Here is a 20741-nt window from a genome sequence, read left to right on the forward strand (position 1 = left end):
AACATAAAAATCCGTGGGGTAAAAATACCTGTGTAACAGCTACATATAAAAAGCCAGATATGGAAGTTGCTGTGATTAATGCAGAGATCTGTCAGATACTTTTTAATCTAATTAAAAATACAGTGTACTTGTGAAGATGAAATCAGATGACATTTTCAAGAACAAATAGTGACAGTGGTTCTTCGTATTAAGTTTAAACAGAAAGGACACCAAACAAAAGACAATAGCTTAAAGGTCATTTTATTAAGAGATTATGCTATTACGCACATCTATAAATATAACACAGCTGACATAGCCAGACAGATAGCAATGGCCAGTTTACTTCGTGGACACCCTTGTCCTTTTGTTCCAGGAGAAGTTTGCACCATAGGATTTGGACCTTGGCTTTGGCCCCCTCTTCTCCTGAATATCATAGCTCCAGCCTACAAACAAAAAACAAAACATATATCCATAAACAAAAGATTGGAGCTTGCTCAAGGCAACCAGAATTTAAATTTCACAACAATATATCAAACATGCATTCACACTACTAGATGGTAGATGACACAACTGATTTTTTGGTCTATCTCTGAAGTTGAGGGAAGGAGGACTGGGAGTGTTTTTGGTGGTGGGAGGAGTGTCTACAGTATGCTACATTAAAGTGAATCCTGTTAAGTTGTGATTAAATTGTTATAACAGACAAATCAGTATATTAATTTTTTTTCTTTAGATCTGTTCAACATAATGAGATCTTGAATGAAGATTAAAGATCTTAAATGACATTTATGCACCTTTTAAAAAAATGAAAAAATCTGAAACCCTAGAGCTAAAAGAGACTATGAAAAATATTTGGGTATTTATGTTGACATCATACATAACGTCAATGCGAGGAAGCAATTAAAATGTTAAACATTATTAGAATATATATATAAGTAAAAGCACAGAATTCAATTCAAAGGCGAGTATTTTAAAATTGTATGAAACACTAATAAGGTTTTAATTGGAATACTGTGCACAATTTTGGTAACAACATTCTTCAAAAGATATTGCTGCTTAGAAAACAGTCTAGCTAGTAGAAAACACATTCTGGGGCTAAACAGTATGTCCTACACTGACAGGCTGAAGAAGCTTAACATTTCTCGTCTCGAACAGAGACAATTACAAGGAGACATGATACAAATATTTCAATTTCTCAAAGACATTGACAACGTCAATACAGTGGACATCTTCAAAATGATCACTGAAATACAAACCAGAGGGCACTAGTGACAACTTCATGGAAGTGCATTTTGAAATTAAGGACAGGAGGTACTAATTTACTCAAATGGTTGTGGGGAAAAAGAACTAAGCTCCACAATACTGTAGTTGGAACTGATACTCTAGCTTCTTTAAAGAGATGGGTGGATGAGATCCTTCGAATCAATTAACAAGTAACTAACAATTAAAGAAGTACCTCCTGTCCTCAATTTCAAAATGCATTTCCATGAAGTTGTCACTAGTGCCCTCTGGTTTGTATTTCAGTGATCTTGTTCAGAGTAGATTGCACTGGCTTCCGGTCAACTTCTGTGTAGACTTTAAAATCCTCATACTCACCTATAAGGCTCTGCATGGCTTGGCACCTCAGTACCTGTCTGAACTATTATCGCCCTACTCCCCACCTCGCAACCTCTGCTCTTCTAATTCTGCTCTCCTTACTGTCCCCCAAGCCTGTCTACATTGTATGGGTGACAGGGCCTTCTCCTGTTATGCCCCCAAGCTCTGTAACTCTCTCCCCAAGGATATCAGAGAGTCACCTTCTCTAAACTCCTTCAAATCCAGACTCAAAACCCTCTTCTTCAGAAAAGCCTTCACTTAACTGGTTCCATTCTTCACCCCTCTGCTTTTCTTAGTACCACCATCCATGTCTCCTCTGTATATTGTAATTGTGTTTTATCTTGTGTATTCTTTTAATTTATTGTTGTTTTCATCCTGTAAAGCGCTTTGAGAAGCCACCTTTAAAGCCGCTATATAAAATAAAGTCTAATATTATTATTATTATTATTATAATACCTGTAAATATCCAGATATTCTGCCTGTAGCTAGGTGTTGGCACTAATAACCTCTACGAGAACCTAGGAGTCTGTGTTGAACATTTACAATCACCTCATTGTAACCAAAAACCAGCATATCTCTCAGAAAAGAAAACTGTCATTTTTACTGATATGTACACATTTTTCAAACAAAACAAAGGTTGACAAAAAGGACAAAACACATGGGATTTTCTAAATGTTTGGAATTGGTTATCTATAAAAAACATATGGGATCAGATGGAACTGATAATTACTAAATAATTTTAGTCCATTGCTGTACTCTGTCTGGACAAGAGTTCATAATACAAAGAGTAACAAGCCAAAACATTTCCAAGTAGAGCTGAACTAGTGGGTATCCATTTTAAGTTGTCCCAAAATACAGTGCAGTCAGTACGTATTTGGACAGTGACACAATTTTGGTGTTTTGGCTCTGTACTCCAGCACATTGGATTTGAAATGAAACTGACTATGAGGTTAAAGTGCAGAATGTCAGCTTTAATTCAAGGGTATTTACGTCTATATTGTGTGAACCACATAGGAATCACAGCCCTTTTATATACAGTTCTCCCATTTTAGGGGACAAAAAGTAATTGGACAATTGGCTACTCAGTTGTTGCCTGGCCAGCTGTGTGTTTTTGCATCATTAGTTCATGCATAAGAGAGCTATCAAAAGGTCTAGAGTTGATTCTAGATGTGGTATTTGCATCTGCAGTCTGTTGCTGTTATCTCTCAACATGAGGACCAAAGAAGTGTTAATGTCATAAATCAATCAGAGACATAGCCAAAACATTAGGTGTGTCAAAATCAACTGTTTGGTACTGTACATTGATAAGAAGCAAGAATACACTGGTGAGCTTAGCAATAGCGTAGGATATGGAAGACCACAATAGTGGATGACAAAAGAACACTTTCAAGCGTGAAGAAAAACCCCTTTTCAACTGTTGAACAGATCAGGAACATTCTCCAGGATGTAGGCATAGACTACCATAAAGAGAAGAATACACCAGCATAATCTCAGAGGGTTCACCACTAGATGCAAAACACTGGTAAGAAAGGCCACAGAAAGGCCAGGTTCCAGTTTGCTAAAAAGTACAGTAAGCCTCTACAGTTCTGGGACAAAGCCTTATGGACAGATGAGACGAAGATTAACCTGTACCAGAATGATGGAAAGAGAAAAGTATGGAGAAAAAGTGGAACTGCTCATAATCCAAAGCATACCACCTCATCTGTGAAACATGGTGAAGGTAGTGTCATGGCTTGGACATGTATGGCTGCCAGTGTAACTGGCTCACTTGTCTTTATTGATGATGTGACTGCAGACAGTAACAGCAGGATGAATTCTGAAGTGTACAGAAGCCTCTTATCAGCTCAGATCCAACCAAATGCTTCACAACTCATTGGACGGCGCTTCACCTTGCAGCAGGACAATGACCCCAAACATACTGCTAGTTTTTCAGGGCCAAAAAATGGAATGTTCTTGACTGGCCAAGTCATTTACCTGACCTGAATCCCATTGAGCATGCATTTCACTTACTGAAGACAAGACTGAAAGCAAAAAGCCCCCGAAACAAGCGGGAACTGAAAATGGCTGAATTACAGGCCTGGCAGAACATCACCAGGAAAGAAACCCAACGTCTTGTGATGTCTATGGGTCACAGACTTAAGGCAGTCATCAATTGCAAAGGATTTGCAAACATGCCAAAATTTAATCTAAAATGATGTTAATGTGTCCAATTACTTTTGGTCCAATTAAATGGGGGGACTATGTATAAAAAGGGCTGTGATTCCTTTATGGTTCACCCAATATAGACGTAAATACCCTTTAACCTCATAGTCATTGTTTTATTTCTAACCCGATGTTCTGGAGTTCAGAGCCAAAACAGCAAAAATTGTGTCACTGTCCATGGAAGGTTTTCTTGAATTAACGTTGGGATATAACTAAAAATTCCCTACACAAACGTTATGGGGATTTGGCCAAAAATTGCTTGCATAATTCTCGACATATTTAATTTCATTTAGAAAAAGTCTCGTGTCTCGTGTTTTGCGTAGCTGGTGTTGAATACAAGTGATGACGACTTTTATCATATTTTATTTTGGCATTTGTGTAATGAGTCCCAAGTGCAGTGAAAGTGACAGAACATAAAGAACCTGCAATAGCACTAACATTCAAGCACAATTTGTCCACTTTTAAAGATAAGATCATATAAACGACACAACTGGTTAAGATATTTTTGCTTAAAATGTCACTTAAAATGCTTAAAATTATGTTAAATGAGTGGTATGTCAAGATAAAAATGACAGATAGGTTAGGGCAAAAAAAGATTACATGTACATGCACAATAATGTACTGTATATGAATAGCAAAACACACACTTAATCCCTATTTCATTTATTCTTATGGGAAAAGGCTCCTTTTAAAGTCCCAATAAAAGTCACACTGACATTCTTATGGTCCCTAACCTGCCATATTTACTCTGTTCTTACAGGGAAAAACGTTCCTATGTATGTCGTTTCACAATAAGTCACGACTTTCTTGTCCGAACTCCAATGTATAACAGAGACCCCCTTTAAGCACTTGAATTGCAAGTTTATACAAGTTGCTATATAAATATAAAGTGGTTGTGTTGTCCCTTTTGAGCACATGGCCAAAATGGAAACCATTTCTGATAAATAATGATGTTTTAGATGATGTGCTGAAAATTTGAGACCAAATTTACAAAAGTTAATGAATACCAGAGCTTTAGTGTTTAACACATACTTGAACTATGTAGATTCAGAAATTTGATAAAAACCGTGTGCCAATTTTTTTTTCACCTCCCACCCCTAGAATTTCAATTTGCTTATATTTTTGGAACACCTGGACCAAATTCTTGAACTGCTTTTGTGCTATTGAGGTAGACTGTAGGTGCCTGTTTAATTGCATTTTTTACTGATGCATGGCAAGGCAAGAAAGTCACAATACCAACTGTAAGGTTTCTCATTCCTTATACATGTTTTAAGTTCTCCTATAAGGTGACAGACAGCTATGAACCCAAGCATGTATAAAGATTTCCATTTATGGATCTTTTCTATTATCCAAAATAACCCCCCCCAAACGCACATTTAATATTCTATGCTCATCACTGTTTAATTGAAACTAATTTGTGCATATTCAGTTCCAGTTTGGATTGAGGATTTCAGCTCTCCATGAATGCAGGAATCTGCTCAAATACTATCAAGAGTCTACTCTTCTTCTACAGACCAGGGCTGAACTTTTCTTCTGTAAAACACCACCTTCTTGTGCAATGACTGAAGCAATGTGATCAATCCAATCATTTGGCCTACTTACTACAGACCCAGAACCATACAGGCTGATCAGCTAGAGTTTCACAGGTTTGAGAAAACCACTTTGAAGCTTGCTGAGTGCCCATGCCCATGTGTGCCAGTAGTATTATTGTCTATAAATTGTACACTCCACCAAGTCATACTATTCTGGACATGCTGATTTGTACGTAGGTTTTGTCTTTTACAGGTAGAAATAAATATTTTGTCACCAGGGGAACACATTTAATTTAAAAAATGCCATTTGAGTCAGTAATTCCTAGCCGCAAAATGATAAGAATACTTTATATTGCCTATTTTTCAGCTACACAGGGTGGGGATATTCTGATAAACTGTGAGCTACTCTAATGATTTTAACATATTCACAATAAAAACCCACTGTTTTATTAGCTTAAAGTGTTCTAAGCTTTTTTAAGGATATCAAATTTGGAGCTATAGGTTGACGTAGTTCTGTACTGTAATTACTCAGTGAGACATTGACGTGGTTTGAAACTTTTATATAGCTTTTCAGAAACAGTTTCTGCCCTACTTAGAAACCTCTTTACAAACTTCAAAAATCAAAATGATCTTGGGTCATATTTACAAAAATGTGATGAAAATAACTATTGAATCAACCATTACACTAACATTAAAGGACTGCTTCAATGTCTTCCCTGTTTGTTTTGTCACTTACCATTTTTTTCTGCAAAGGCAATTGCATCTTCTTTTGAACTGAAAGACAGGACCATGTTGGACAAAGGATCAGCCCTGAAACACACAACAAAGATCGAAATACACAGGAAATATAAAACTCAATAAATAAATGTCAATAAAAAGAGGCACAGGCAATAATTAAATAAAATGAGTGATATAAGAGAACATACTTCAAAATGTTTATTTATAAAAAAAGATGAATGCCAAACCACAGCAGCTCATAGGGCCAAAGCTGGTTTCTGTAGCATTAAGTGGACTAAAAGCATGCAACTCCCCTGTATAGACCAAGTAATGCTATATTACCCAGCAATGCTGGTTCCCACTTATACAGCTAGGAGGACTAGATAAACTAGAGTAAGATACAACAGCATTGTCTGCTAGGACTTGGACTGATACGTATCCAAGTCCAAAGGCTTGTCTTCTACGTTGCGCCTATGTTTATGTAACTGAAAGAAAAAGAATTCCTGTTGATACAAATGTCTCTATGAGATAAAACGTAAATATTCGGTTGTAAACAATGAAGTAAACAGGCTTCAATAAAGGAGAAAGAAACCCTTCACAACAGATATAAGTGCAAAATATGACTTTTTAAGCCTCACGACTCCTGTGGGTAAAGAAGAAAGAATCATACGTGGATGCCCAACCCATCAAAGGGTTCTCCCAGCGTTCTCTGGTGTCAAACTCCAGTCTCCACTTCCAAGTGTTATTTGCTCCTGACTGCATGGCATTGCGGGCAGGAACACAGATGCGCACTTTGCGGGTTTTTATATGTTCCTCGGGTACACCAGTCAAGGGTGTAATGTCCTAAAAACAACATGATGACAGAAAAACAGTAACAAATGAGAGGACGTCTTTCATACCCATCTAGCTCAGTAGTTAGCAGATAACTGATCCATTTAATCAGAATCAGATGTATTTCTTCAGAAAAGTCAGGACATCCCATCAAAACCATAGCTGGGTGGAGTAGCTTTTCCCATACTCCGTCAATTTTTTAACACACTTCAACAGTTTCCACTTGTCCTCAAGTTCATGTTTCACTGTGAATTCTGCAGAAGCTTGCTAGGTTTCTTCCTTTGACAATTTTGAATTCTTGTATCAGGTCACCTCGTAATCACCTCTGTTTAGGAATAAAAAGGTTTAGCTCCTTCAGCTAATCATTGTTGTAGCATCCCCTTATGCTCTGTAATATATCTGGTTGACTTTGTTTGGCACCAATTCCAGAGCATCAATAGCTTGTTTTAATAACATAATTGTACACAATAAATTAGGCCTTATTAATGCATTATACTATTTTAACATAACATCTATTAATGTAAACAATATGCTTTTAATGATAATTAAGAAGGAGGCTTCACAAAGTGCTTTACAGAATGACAACAACAATAAAAAATACAACATATGCACAATGAGAGGAGACAGTGGATGGGGGGTACTGAATACAGTAGGAACAGGGGTGTAAAGAAGTTTAGAGAAGGTGACTCTCTGATATCCTTGAGGATAGAGATATCCTTTGGGGCATAACTGTAGAAGGAGAGATAGGAGACCAGAATTAGAGCAAAGGTTGCAAGGGTGGGGAGTAGGACAATAATAGCTCAGACAGGTACTCAGGTGCCAAGCCATGCAGAGGTGAGCATGAGGATTTTGAAGTCGACAGGAAGCCAGTGCAAGGATTCCAGGATAGGAGTAATGTGATCACTTGCACTAGACCTGGTCAGAATTCTGGCTGCTGAATTTTGGACATACTGGAGTTTGTTCAATGTGGATTTAGATACCGGTTGAGTAGAGCATTACAGTAGTCGATTCAGGAGAAGACAAATTTGTTGATCAGCTTTTCAGCCACAGTGAGTAATAACATTTTTGAGGTGAAAAAAATATGTTTTGACAGTGTTGCAAATTTTGTCACAGTTTAGGTGAAGGAAATTTTGAGTCATCCATGTTTCAATGTCGGAGATGCAATCAGATAGAATAGAGACAGCCAAATCAGTGTCAGGTTTGGTATAGATGTCTATTTCAGTATTGTCAGCACAGAAATGATAGTTGATGCCATATGATCTTAAAAGCTGACCAAGTGGAAACATGTAAATGCTGAAAAGTATTTATTCCACCAAGAGAGACAAAGTGACAGTGATCAGTGAGGTAAGACTTAAACCATTTGAGAGCAGTGTCAGAAGCTCCAGTCTCAAGAAGAGAAAGTAAGTAATGGTAAACAGAGTCGAAAGCAGCACTGAGATCAAGAAGAATAAGGTTAGAAAGAGAACCAGAATCAGTAGCTATTAGAAGATCATTTGTGACTAATATTTTGTGTTTTTAGTTGTTTCCTTATATTCACTAGAAGGTCAACAACTTTTCCATAGGTAGCCACTTCTGTTATGGTGTTTCTCATTTTGAATTAATAGTTTATGTTTTTGTTATTTGTTCAATGCAAAACCATGAGGCTGGTATTTTGCTCACTGTACACAGCACTAAATCTCAGGGTTCTGGTGACCGTGCTTTTTTGTCACTGCTTTCCTTTCCTCCAACTCTTCGAGAGAGAAATTCTTTGTCTCTCTTCAAATCTAAAGTCAAAACTCACGTTTTTACTAGGGCCCATGTTTGATTGCATTATTTCTATCATGTATGTTAATGTTTATTTTTTATTGCACTTTTGTTTGTGGTTTTCTTTATCACTATGTACTGCGTGCTTGAGTTTGAAAAGGCAATTTATAGATAAAAGTTATTATTACAAAAAGAGGCAGGTACTTTTCAAGGAGAGTTGCAAAAGCCAGACTGTTAGATTGTATTTTTGATTGGAAGAGATTATCAGGTGGCACACCAAAATCAGCAATTATAGAAGTGTCTTCAATTTCAAGATGAGTAACATGAGAGAAAGTGTCAAAAATCGAGGACCAGAAATGAACCTGCCTAGGACAAGACCAAAACATCTGTATGAGAATAGCAGGGGCTTCCACACGTGTTGCATATCAGATTAAAGTTAAGGTGAAAAAATCAATCCTAGATTTAATGTATACTGATGAAAAAAAAAAAAGCAACACCTCCTCCTCCATTCACTGGCCCTCCTGTCTGTGTGGAACAGGCTGAAGAGTGACTCATCTGTAAAGAGGACCTGATGCCACTGCTGATGAATCCATCACAGCCTCTGTCTGGCCCTGGTTTCAGCAGCAGTACGGGTGACAGATCTGAAACGATCTCTCAGATGGACCAGTCTGATGTGTCGGTCCTGCTCTGGTGTGGTCACCCAAGGGCGACCAGATCTTGGACGGTCATCTGTCCTACCCGTCTGCTGAAACCTTCTCTGCAGTCAGGACACAGTGGAGTGGCTTACTCCATAGTGTCTGCAGAATACCAATGGCCCTCTCCCTTGCTCGTTGGGTAAAAGTGCACCTAATGAGCTTTTGTGTGACTGGCAAGTTGCAATGCCTCACTGCACAAGCTGTGGTGCTGGTCAGAGAGCTCAAAACAAACTGACAGCTTTTTGTGAAAATACATAAGCTATAACTATAGTATTCTAATTCCGTAAAATGTTGACTTTTTTTTCTCATCAGTATATTTAAGTAGTGTATAATATTAATTTGTATGAGACAGTGTCTGTAGAAATCGGGGATGAATGAACCGAACTAAAATGGATTCTCACTGGCCCATTTGTATAACTATGTTCAGGTCTTGTTCCCACAAAGTTTTTGATGCGCATAATTATAGACAATGTAATAAAAGCAGAAATTAATAAACCTAAGATATTAAATGTTTGTCATCAGGTGACAGTTTCAATTTTGGGGGGGAGGTAAAGTGAACTGGGTACGCTGGGTGCGTATGAAGTGCCTGATTTGTAAATATTGTGGTAAATAATATTTATTTCTAAGCTGTTCAAATGACATAAAAATGTTTTCAAACATACACTGTCACAACCCTATTTCTATACCAATTAAGGAATGGTCATTGAGGAAAGTGAGGAACAAATGATTGGTATTAACAGGGAAATTCAAGGACAGTGACATAAAGCCAAACTGCTTCCTGAATTGGATTGAAGTACGAAGGTATGTTGCACTATTGGGTTCTGAATGAACTGAGAAATATTCAGGGGTAAAGAGGGGCACAGCAAGGCCAGAAAGGACGGAGATTTAATTGTCAGATCTGGCTCTAGCTTTGTTATTTTACCTACTGATACTTTAAACCACAAAATGCCATCCTTAAAAATACAACCACCAGTCTTAGCTTTGTCTGATGCCAACAAAAATAAGTTAATTTTATAGTGTGCTAAAAGAAAGCTTTACTTATTAAGTCTTCACATTTTTTAAATCTTGGTTAGAGTAGCCTTCCATTGTTTTTTTAGATTCAAACCAAAAATTATTAGAGAAAAGCAAACATAAATGAGATACATACATACTGTATGCCCAAAAATGTAAGTAAAATATAGGCATTACAAAAGCTTACAGAGGCACTTTATAAATAGACTGAACACACCTTATTTAAAAGTTTCCAAGTAGCATTTTAAAGTTTTTGATAGTGGCATTCTCATTCATTTTACAGTGGAATCCACTGGATTAACACTGGATCCACTGTGCAAATTAATCAGTTTTGTGCATGTAACACGTCAGGACTTTTAAGGAAAAAGGAACTCCCCTTGTGCACATGTAGTAGATTTGTAAGAACTTTGTAAGTAAATTTGTAAGAATTTGTAAGAGGCAAACAGTGTATGTTCATGAAGAAACATTAGCAAGGTGACTGTTTATTAACAACTGCTTATAAACACTGTCTTGCACCTTTAAAATATACAAGAACTTAAAGGTTTTTAACAAGAGGAGGAGGCCATTCAACCCAACTAACTTGTTTGTTAGTTACTAATTAATACTATCCTTCACTGTACTCCTTTAACTGGATCCTTTTATTTTTATAATTTTTTAACAGTTATTTAATTTTTTAACATTTGTTCGGTGATCAGGCACAATCCGTGCGGGTGCCATCCATTCTATATCTATCCTTCTTTTACTTCTCTTCCTTCAGTCTGCTTCCAGAAATTATACATTTTTGCCAAGGACCCAACCTGTACAATTACAAAACATATTTCAAAACACACTATATTTTGATCACAGATCCCTAATACAAAAAACACATGAAAGTGGCATTTTCACACCATGTAAAGAAACTGATGCAAAGAAACGGATTTGTCTGAATCTATTTCTTTTGTACTAGTTTGTTCCTGAGGAAAGTTTATATTACCTGCATTCCACTTTAGAAACAAACTTATAAAGCTCCATTTACACAAAGATTTCTTTTGTACTTGGAATTTTTTTAGAGGTAAACCTACCATTGATGACCTGATTTAACCCTCCATCTACTTGATATTACATGCATGGCTAACTGCTTAATCAGAGGACATTTAACATTCTTTCAGCTTTCATTGCCATAGATTTAAAGGCTCATCAAAGTAAGATTTACTGAAGCATGCAGACTCATTTGGGTGCATTGTGTATACTTCCGCCATGTAGATCTATTCCCACTGGCCTCCTTTATACTATAGTGAGTGAGAAGATAGTTCTTTTTAATTGTAAAAAAAGAGAAAAAAACATGAAACAAAGTATGCACAATGACCCCTTTCTTTCTGTGATCTGGTTTCAAAGATGTCAGTTATTGGTGTATGTTATAGAAAATATGACAACCATTTTACTAATTGCCAAATAGGTTGTTTAGAACACTGCTTTCTTAATTAACTTTGTATGGCATTGTTTTATATTCATTAACTAAATGGAAATTAAGCAAAAGTTGCCCCTCCTCCTTCATGTGCACTTTTCTCCAGATGGCAAAGGGTGACATTTTAATGTTCATATACTGCAGTTAAAAAAATAAATATTTAACAGCAAACGGACATTAAAAACTGTTCAACAGAGACACCAGAACAAAAATGCTGCACATCTTTGAAATCCAGACACAATATACAGTAAATACAAATATTTGTGGATTGGCACTGATGAACTATTTATTTGAATTGGCAACTAATGGCTCTTTCACTCATTTTCTTACCTATTGCCTGTCAAAACTTAAGGTGTGCCTGCAAAGCACTGTAGCAGCTTGTCTACAGTTTTGCAGAGGAATTTGGTGCAAACAGTTTTGAATCAGTTCCCTGGATTTATAATACTCCCTAAAAAATACTTAGCAGCAATACATTAGGCATTTATAGTTTATCATGTAAATAATTTCTGGAATAGACATATATAGTTCATAAACTTTAATTTTATATTTTCCAGAAATAGAGATAAAAACTGTTGACAGGTATATCAAATACTGTACATTTCAACACAGTATTATGTTACATTTTACCCAGCTAGGCAGAACTCCTGTTGTAGAGTAAGAGAAATACGTTACTTGATATGCATACATAATAGAAATCAAATCATTTGTACAGCCTGTACTTAGTAAGGTTCTGCTCCTGTAGTATAGATTTAATTCTTTTGCATAAGCATCTATAGCAACCCTATCTATCAGATCAGATGGGTAACCAACACTGTCGTGGATAGTCCTAATCCAGCAGGTTAAATCATCCCCTAAATCATCCATTTCTTATTGACCACTAATTCAGGCGTTTTGTTCAATGAAGTAGTTTAAAGACCATTTTATTCTAAATGAAAATATTAATGCCATGTAGCTCTCAAGAACCATAGTTAGTCATTCTAAATTTTAACCAAAACTATTGACTTACTAAATTGAACTCACATGTTCTGAATAATGATAACAATTTGAGTGCTTGACACAAATCAGTGTAAGCCTTACACTAAATGTTATCTTGGAATTTTAACAATAGCTCTACTAATAACAATAACAGTAATAATACAAAAAACAATAATAATTGTCATGATTTATAGCATCTTGAATAATTAAGTAATAAATAATGGTATAACAGACATTATGTTTGAACATTTCCTATTGCTAAATCATCTAATGATTTTACATTTAAACTAGCACTAATGGATTAATAAAAAGCACTAATTAATACACATCTTTGCACATACCTAAATTATACACTATTTGGAGGTGAAACATTAAGAATAATGAACAGTGCAAATTGCCTTCTCCATTTGACAAAAAAGCCAAGACCATGATTAAAAAAATATTTTTACAGTGTTTCACTAATGAACGAGTGGAATTACATGCAACCAGCTCAATCTAACACACAATAAGATTCTATGTTAATGCAGCAAATCACTATGGGACAAAAAAAAAGATTTCAGACAGAAAAACAAAAACGGGCTGAAAAAGCTATAGAATACAGATAAAAATTGAAAGCATATTCAAATTCACTTAGGCATCAATTTCAATCTTGTCTCAGGGATTTGATAAGTGCAGTTTGTAAGCAAAATGTTATATAAACAAGATTTTTTTGTGCAGCTACCAGTTCGTCTACACAGTTAAATGAAACAAAATGGTTACATCAAAAGTTTCCATCCCTTAAGGCTACATGGAAATTGTTTATTGATTGTTTTTGTCATTATAGTTTAAAGCTGGCAATGAACTGACAGGACAGGAAGCAGGAGGGCTCTAAAATCTGACACTAAAGCGATGTAATTGCTTTTAGAAAACCTACTGTAGCAGGCCTACAGTCTAAGCCAAAGATAGTGTACCAAAAAAAAAACTATGAAAAAGCTTGGCATCTATCACATACTTGACACCTAAAGGGCACAGAAGCCCAAAAATTTCTATTGAATGTGGGCTCTCTCTCAGTCTAGACAAGCTGATTTCTCACACATTTAAAATGCATTGCAACACTCTATTGTGATCATTTTCCCCACAGAATCTGCGCCAATGACAAGACGACGGGTCTTTTAAGCAACTTTTCTATGGGTTAGAGCTTACTCCAACAAAATTATATAATACTTGAAAAGACTAGCTCAGAGCTATAAAATCTGAAGCTTTTTTCGCTCTTCCTCCTGCCAAATTTAAGTTTGATTTTTTTTCAGAAGACATTCTGATGCCATTTTCTGCATACTTAAAAAGAATGACATCTGCTCTTCAGATCAGGAGTAATAAATGATTCAACACATTTATAGAGGGATTAGATAGAATAAAAACTGTTTTGAAGATCTTGCCATATTTAGTTTTAAAACTTGTCTTTCAGTAAAAGAACAAAGTAATTTATAACAGTCTAATCATTATTCCACTATCAGTGAGCTCCTGGACATAGGCATCAATTAATTAGGTATTATTATGCACAAAATCAAAATATTAATTTAAATAAAAGCATAAGACATTGATGGAAAATAACATGTTAAAGAATACCTCACATCAATAACCTCTTACACAAAAATAAAAAAATTATAGGCATGCATCCGACTGATTTAATAAGAACAAAGATCAAATCAGAAAACAAGGGTTAGATTAAATTTAATTTCAGCATTAATGGGCAATCAGCATTAATTAATCATCACTTTAATTAGTTGGAAGTCTCCCTGAAATTGTAGGAATACATTTCCTCAGTTTTGATTCTGCTGGTATTCAGAAACTGGCCAGCACACATCTTCATTCTGGACAGGACTAATGCAAAGTCATAAAATGCATTGGAAGCTGTGGTCTACTACAGAAACTGATCCTGCTCAAAAACAATTTTAGCCAACTTTGTTCATGTAATGTGGATTTCAAAAAGATGAATATATATGAAAATTACGTTAAAGCAAAATGGCCACCAGACCTCTATTTTTTCTTGGTTGTCAAGATGAAGCCCATAAAATGAACCCCTGCAGTTTAAAATCTGCTTGATCAAACATAGTATCTCTGCGTAGACATAACATTCGTATCTGATAAGCTCTGCACATATCAAGACAGCTCTAAGCTCTAAATTATGTGGCATTTTGTTCACATAAGTCAGTTTTCTCTTCGGAACCTCTACAGTGACTGAATGAAAATTTGGCACATGTTCACTTTTCTTGAACGAACAGAGCTGCCTCTGATTTGCTCTTAATTGATTGCTGCAATAATTTTCCCGCCTACAGTGCGTCAAGAACTATCTGCCAAAATGCAGGCTGTTATTTATGTTATTTTTCCTCACCTTTGATATGCATTCCACAACACCTGGTGAATCAGTTGCAAACATGGTAGGTCTCATTCTGGTTTCCCCATAGCTTTGCTGACATTCCCTTCACAGTACTAATTAAGTGGAGACTTTACTCGAAGCCCCCAGAACTAGATTTTTTCTAAATAATGTTTTCTTATAAATACTGTACATTTACAGAATAAATACTGTACATATACTTCTTCACTGTCAACTATAAGAATAACAGTCCAGATACACTGGAGGGATTACTTAATACAGACGATTATGCAATCACTTTTAACATGGATTTTTGTCTTCATATTTTTAACAATATGCAGTAAACACTGAACAAGCGTAAACAGAAAAATGTACAACTAGAAGACGGTACACAATCTGCAAATCCCAAAACCATTTTTCTTCCATGAACACATTAACAGCCGTTTCTTAGAACCATTTCGAAGCAATGGTTATTTTACCAGGAACTTGCATTTATGTGCACATTCATGTGCCCTTAAAGTCTCTTCTTGTTGTATTGTAAATGCCTGCACAGTTGCTGCTTCTATGCAACTCTGGTTTGTTTGTGTATGTCAAAACCCCCTGTCATAAAGGGCTTACAATCTAAACATATTTATTGCAAAAGGATAAGAGGTAGGTTTTTTTTCCTAAGAACTGACAACGATGTAATATATCTAATTTCCTATTTCCACCTGTGCTAATACCTCTGGGGTAACATTTGTTGGCTTTAGATTGTCACCAAGGTCATTGTTTTAGACCCACCCCTCTTTCACTTCTAGTACATGAATGTTTTTCCATAGAACATGAACCAATGATATTTCATCCATTAGTTTGTAATAAGGACTTGAGTTAAATTGGCATGAGTTGCACTCATTTCGTTTAAAAACCAAGCTAGCGAAGTACTTAACACGGCAAATGTACCTTTTACATCAGTCATACAGTATATAACTTTATATTTCTTACAGATCCTAATGTTATAATGCATGCTTCTAAGGTTAAACCAAAGTACTTGCCTTGAAGAGTCTACACTAAAGTAATTTTACAGAAACCCATATTAGGGATATTACAATATATGTGCAACAAACGGCTTATCTCTGCAAGAAAAATACTTCTGGAGTTCCACCTTTTTTCAATCGCCACACCTTGTTTTTTTTATTTTTTTATTTCCAATCATCACTTTTTTTTTGTTATACCTACATGACTTGGAATGGTTAATTATGTTTTTGATGTCTTCTTCACAGCTATGATCACTGTGCCTGCACAAAGGGGAGAAGAGGGAGACTCTGCATTTAGGGAGACTCCTGCAATTGGCCATCCTCAAACCTTTATAATTTTATACGTCACAAACACCACAGCCGTGTACTTGGGCTTTAGTGTCAACTGGAGGAGAGGCATGTCCCTTATCCACAGTGCCACATTCAAGTACCACATCCACTCTGTGGCCTGGCTACCTAATCCTACTGTATACTAGCTTGGGGAATCCTTGCCACAGACAGTTAGTGATGTAACACGGGACCAATCAAAGAGTATTATCTTTACTCGTCTGAGGAAATCACCTTTACTGGTGCAGCTACTCCAGAATCCATTTAAGTTTATTAGAGAAGATATTTGCTTTCTGCCTGTCTGCTGGGCTGTGTAATATTTGAGTCAAACTGCAATATTCCATTCTTTAGCAAGTCACGTTGTAAAGAAGTGGCAATGTAACAAAGTTGTTAATTTTTAAGTTGAGTTTCATCCAAATATTAATTAGCAGATTAGATTACATTATTTTCTACTGTGCTACTATAGTCTCAATGCTCCCTGCTGCAACACATCCTAATAATTATGTCTGTGGTGGTTAAAAAGCTAGAAATTTTAGATTAGTCATTATGAGTAAACAGCAATAATTATCTTTTTTATAATTAAACACTTGGAGTAAAGTATTGCTGTATTTGCATTCCTTAAAGATTTTTCAAAAGTAAAGTTTTAATCAGATAAAGATTATAAAGCTGTCTTTTAAAAATCACAGCTGAAAATGTCAAAGTACTTACATTGGTATGTACAATTGTTTGCATTAGGCCACTTAAAAAAGGAATTGATTGACAAACCAAACCAAACCAATAAAAACCAGGAAATTATGTGGGTAACAATGTAACAAAATTGGATAGCTGTTAATGTTACATTGACAAAATATTAACTGTTTGTATCATAAACACAAGGGAAAAAAAGAGGAAAAAAAGGGATGGTTTGGCATTAAAATATATTCATATTCCCGGGTAATGGGAACCATACAAAGACCTTTAGTGAACCTGGTACCATTCTTTTGGGAATTAGCAAACAAGCGATGGGAAGTCGGCGACAAAACACAGACAAACCTCCCAGCAAGCTGCCAGCAGCCACCCAGGACTGAAAATCTTGCAAGCCATTCTCCTTTCAATGCCAGAATTTCACACGTTTCAATGACCATTATAACTTCAAAGAATCAAATTTTCATCATTGTCCGTCATCTGCCAGTTGATTTGTATAAAGGAGATCTTTTGCATGGGCTCCACACAAAAGAAGTCTCACTATCTTTGCTATTTATAAAGTTTAGTTTGTGACAGACAATCCTGTGTCAAATAAAGTAAGTAGCTGTTGCACCAAAACTACCTACACTGATTTTCCTCTGTAAATTAATAATGAATAAATGATTTTTCCTTTATCAATGACTGATCAAATGAGACACTCAGTATTTCCAGCTGGTCCACCTCTTTAACCTTAACAATCTCTCCTTGTCAAGGACTGAATGGAAATGGCATTTGTTTCACAAAAAGGTTAACTTCATTTTCATTTTCATGAATGAAGGATCACTCATACTTCTATAACAGTCTTTTCTATGAAAATACAAATAATGAAACTAAACATATCCTTTCTATTCTGTGTGAGAGTTTGGAAAAAAAAGAAAAGGTTTAATTTGTTTAGGAATGGTAAGCCCTGTAAGTTTCTGTTAAGTTCATTATTCTGTATTCAAACCAAAGCCAATCAGTTTACAAATCTTAAAAGGGTATCTATATCACCTGTGCACGTTATATTAAGTTTCATTTCACTAAAAGGAATTTTATAACCTTTCATTACTTTTAACAACACTGCTTAATTGTCCAGAATCATCCGGATATAAACTGTTCATAACACATTAGATTAGGGGTCTTTAAATGCCATTTACAAATTTTATTAATGGAATATATTAGTAAAGTATTAAAAAAATGATGTGTTAAAATAACAAATGTTAATTGCAGATGGCAGTGTTTACCATTTTTTTAACATGTAAGTCTAAGTATAAACTGCTCATTTACAACCCAGAAAGCCATTTATATAGCAGGGAATTTACTGAAGCATTTATTGTTGTCAAGTACCTTTCTCAAGGGTACAACAACAGTGACTGAGATTTGAACCCATAGTTCTCCAGTTTGGAGAGCCTTAACTGCTACTCCACACTGTTACCAATGCTTATTGCATTCACCCTTCCTTTCTCTCTAGCTCATAAAAAAAGGTTTTTACAAATGCCAAACCACTTATTCCAAAACCTCTGAAGGCACAAACTTATTTCAAAACCTCAAGAAACATTACTACATGCTAAAGATGCTTTTGCTCACATGTACTAAAGTACCCTGAAATTTCATAACCCCTTCCAACAGAAAAAAACACCTAACCATTCCCAGTACTCTAAAGTTCCTCCTTTGAAAAACTTTCAACACTTTAAATGATGAATGACAAAACGCATATTACATGAAGTTACAGTTTACAGTAAGCAATCTTGCAATGGTCTATTAAAACCACACTCGTTAAGCAATGTTGACCGACAAGGAGGTCCTTAATTGGTACTTAATTACCTGAGGGGGGTGGGTACTCCCTCCGCAGGTCATTAGTTTAATATGTCAGTTAAGCACCTACAATACAAGAAGTTAGCTAAATGAAGTTTATTTTACTTTAGTTTTAGAAGTGAATCTAGACCACACATTTTAAACGGTGTTGAAGTTAATGGCACATGCTGTTATTCAAACACATTTTCAGATTAAAGGTGTTTAAAAAAGGAACTTTGTAACCTGATGATTACATATTTTCCAAATAAAACCTTCTGCTCTGAGCAATCTTTCAGTAAACTGCTTAATTAGACAAAAATTAGTATTTGACAAAAGTTGTCATGTTTATCAATTAAATACTTTTTTTCAGAAATCTACACCCGGATTTCTTCAAAAAAGTTTACTATTTGTGTGAAGCTGCAAATTTAGGACAAATAAGAAAACCATACCACAACACCACAGGCATAATGCAATATAGGTGAACATATATGATGAACATTTCTCGATGATTTCTGATATTTCCTTTTGATGTTTAAATAATACAGCAAAAAACAGTACATCATTAATTACAACAACAGAGTACTACAACACTTAATACTAGGGAGAAAATGCAGCACAGCTCAGAGTTTAACACTATTTTATTAATTGTTAATTAAAATAAAATGAGATCAACTTATTAAAAATTACTGTAAAATTTAAAGTTTAAAACCGAGATTAAACTGCAAAGCTTTAAAGGACTTGCTGCCCAGCTATATAAACAGGTACAAATGTAAATTACTTTGGATAAGAGCATAATCCAAATAAATCAGTAATTATAACAATGGCAATGATACACAAAAGCATCTAGGTTATTCAACATTTTATCCTGTTCTTATTGTGCTTGGTATCGATGTTGGCAATAATGTCAATTTTACACTCTTTGTGCAAAATATGTTACTGATATGTATACCCACAAGATCTATGTTTGTTCAACCTGATCACAAAATGTGATCCCCAATTTGCCGTCAGAGCCATTCAGAATTTATGGGTAAATTCAGTCTCTCTCACACAAAAATGCCATTGTTATGCCAATAAACTATCTGAACAATCTTTGGAGTATTCAGAGAAATTGAACATCTTCAATTGTCCATATTGCACTGTATATCAATTTCCAGTGCCAGCATGAATAATCAGTCAAACCTTTAATGTCTAGTTCACCCTTTATATCAAGCCCTCAGACTCCAAGAAGGAGTTTTCACATGTCTAGTTATGGAATTGCCAATCAAGAGCATATTAATGAGCAAAGCGAGAGGCTCAAACCTGTCTGAATAGGGAGCTGGTGTGTAGGAACTATGGTATCTGCTCTCCTAGAGCCCCATTTAACTGAGACCCAGCATTTATCTGGCTTAGATGTAAAAAAAATACCTAGTCAGATCAAACCAAGCCAATTCTTTGTCTCTTATTTCCCTGAGATTTACATGCTCCTCCAATCCACATACATATTCTGACAAATCCAACTCAGCTACCCACCTGCCACCTGTACAATTAACTTTAAAGTCAATAGCACTAACCATACAGAACGTTACATGACATGCAACGCACACCTTTGACAATACCTATTCCAGACACACTGTAACCTGGTTACTGTCATTAATCTTTTATATAACAGAATATTTAATGAGTTACTAAGAGAACAGCCACGCGGGCTGGGCTAAAGCACTGTTCTTTGTCGACCTCTACCAATTGGAAATACTGGATTATTGGAATATCTTTCTTCAATTTCAGAGATCTTTACACTAAATTTTAAAATAAAAAACTATATACGGAGTCGGTGGAGAATTATGAGAACAA

The 20741-nt window shown here is 35.6% G+C and overlaps 1 protein-coding gene across 1 annotated transcript in view; it reads right to left on the reverse strand.

Annotated features, from left to right (window-relative positions):
• Positions 1-223: 223 nt before the first annotated feature.
• The window catches only part of ndufs4 (NADH:ubiquinone oxidoreductase subunit S4), a 46621-nt gene continuing 26103 nt past the window's right edge, over positions 224-20741 (reverse strand). Inside the window, exons 3-5 of the mRNA XM_088629514.1 lie at positions 6694-6866; positions 6043-6116; positions 224-422 (exon numbers count right to left, since the gene is read on the reverse strand). Of these exons, the coding sequence (XP_088485640.1) occupies positions 319-422; positions 6043-6116; positions 6694-6866 (351 nt within the window). The 3' untranslated portion in view covers positions 224-318. The remainder of the gene's footprint in view (positions 423-6042; positions 6117-6693; positions 6867-20741) is intronic.

This window comes from Lepisosteus platostomus, chromosome 4 (genome assembly GCF_059453375.1).
Source record: "Lepisosteus platostomus isolate fLepPlt1 chromosome 4, fLepPlt1.hap1, whole genome shotgun sequence".
In the NCBI taxonomy this organism is placed as follows: domain Eukaryota; kingdom Metazoa; phylum Chordata; class Actinopteri; order Semionotiformes; family Lepisosteidae; genus Lepisosteus; species Lepisosteus platostomus.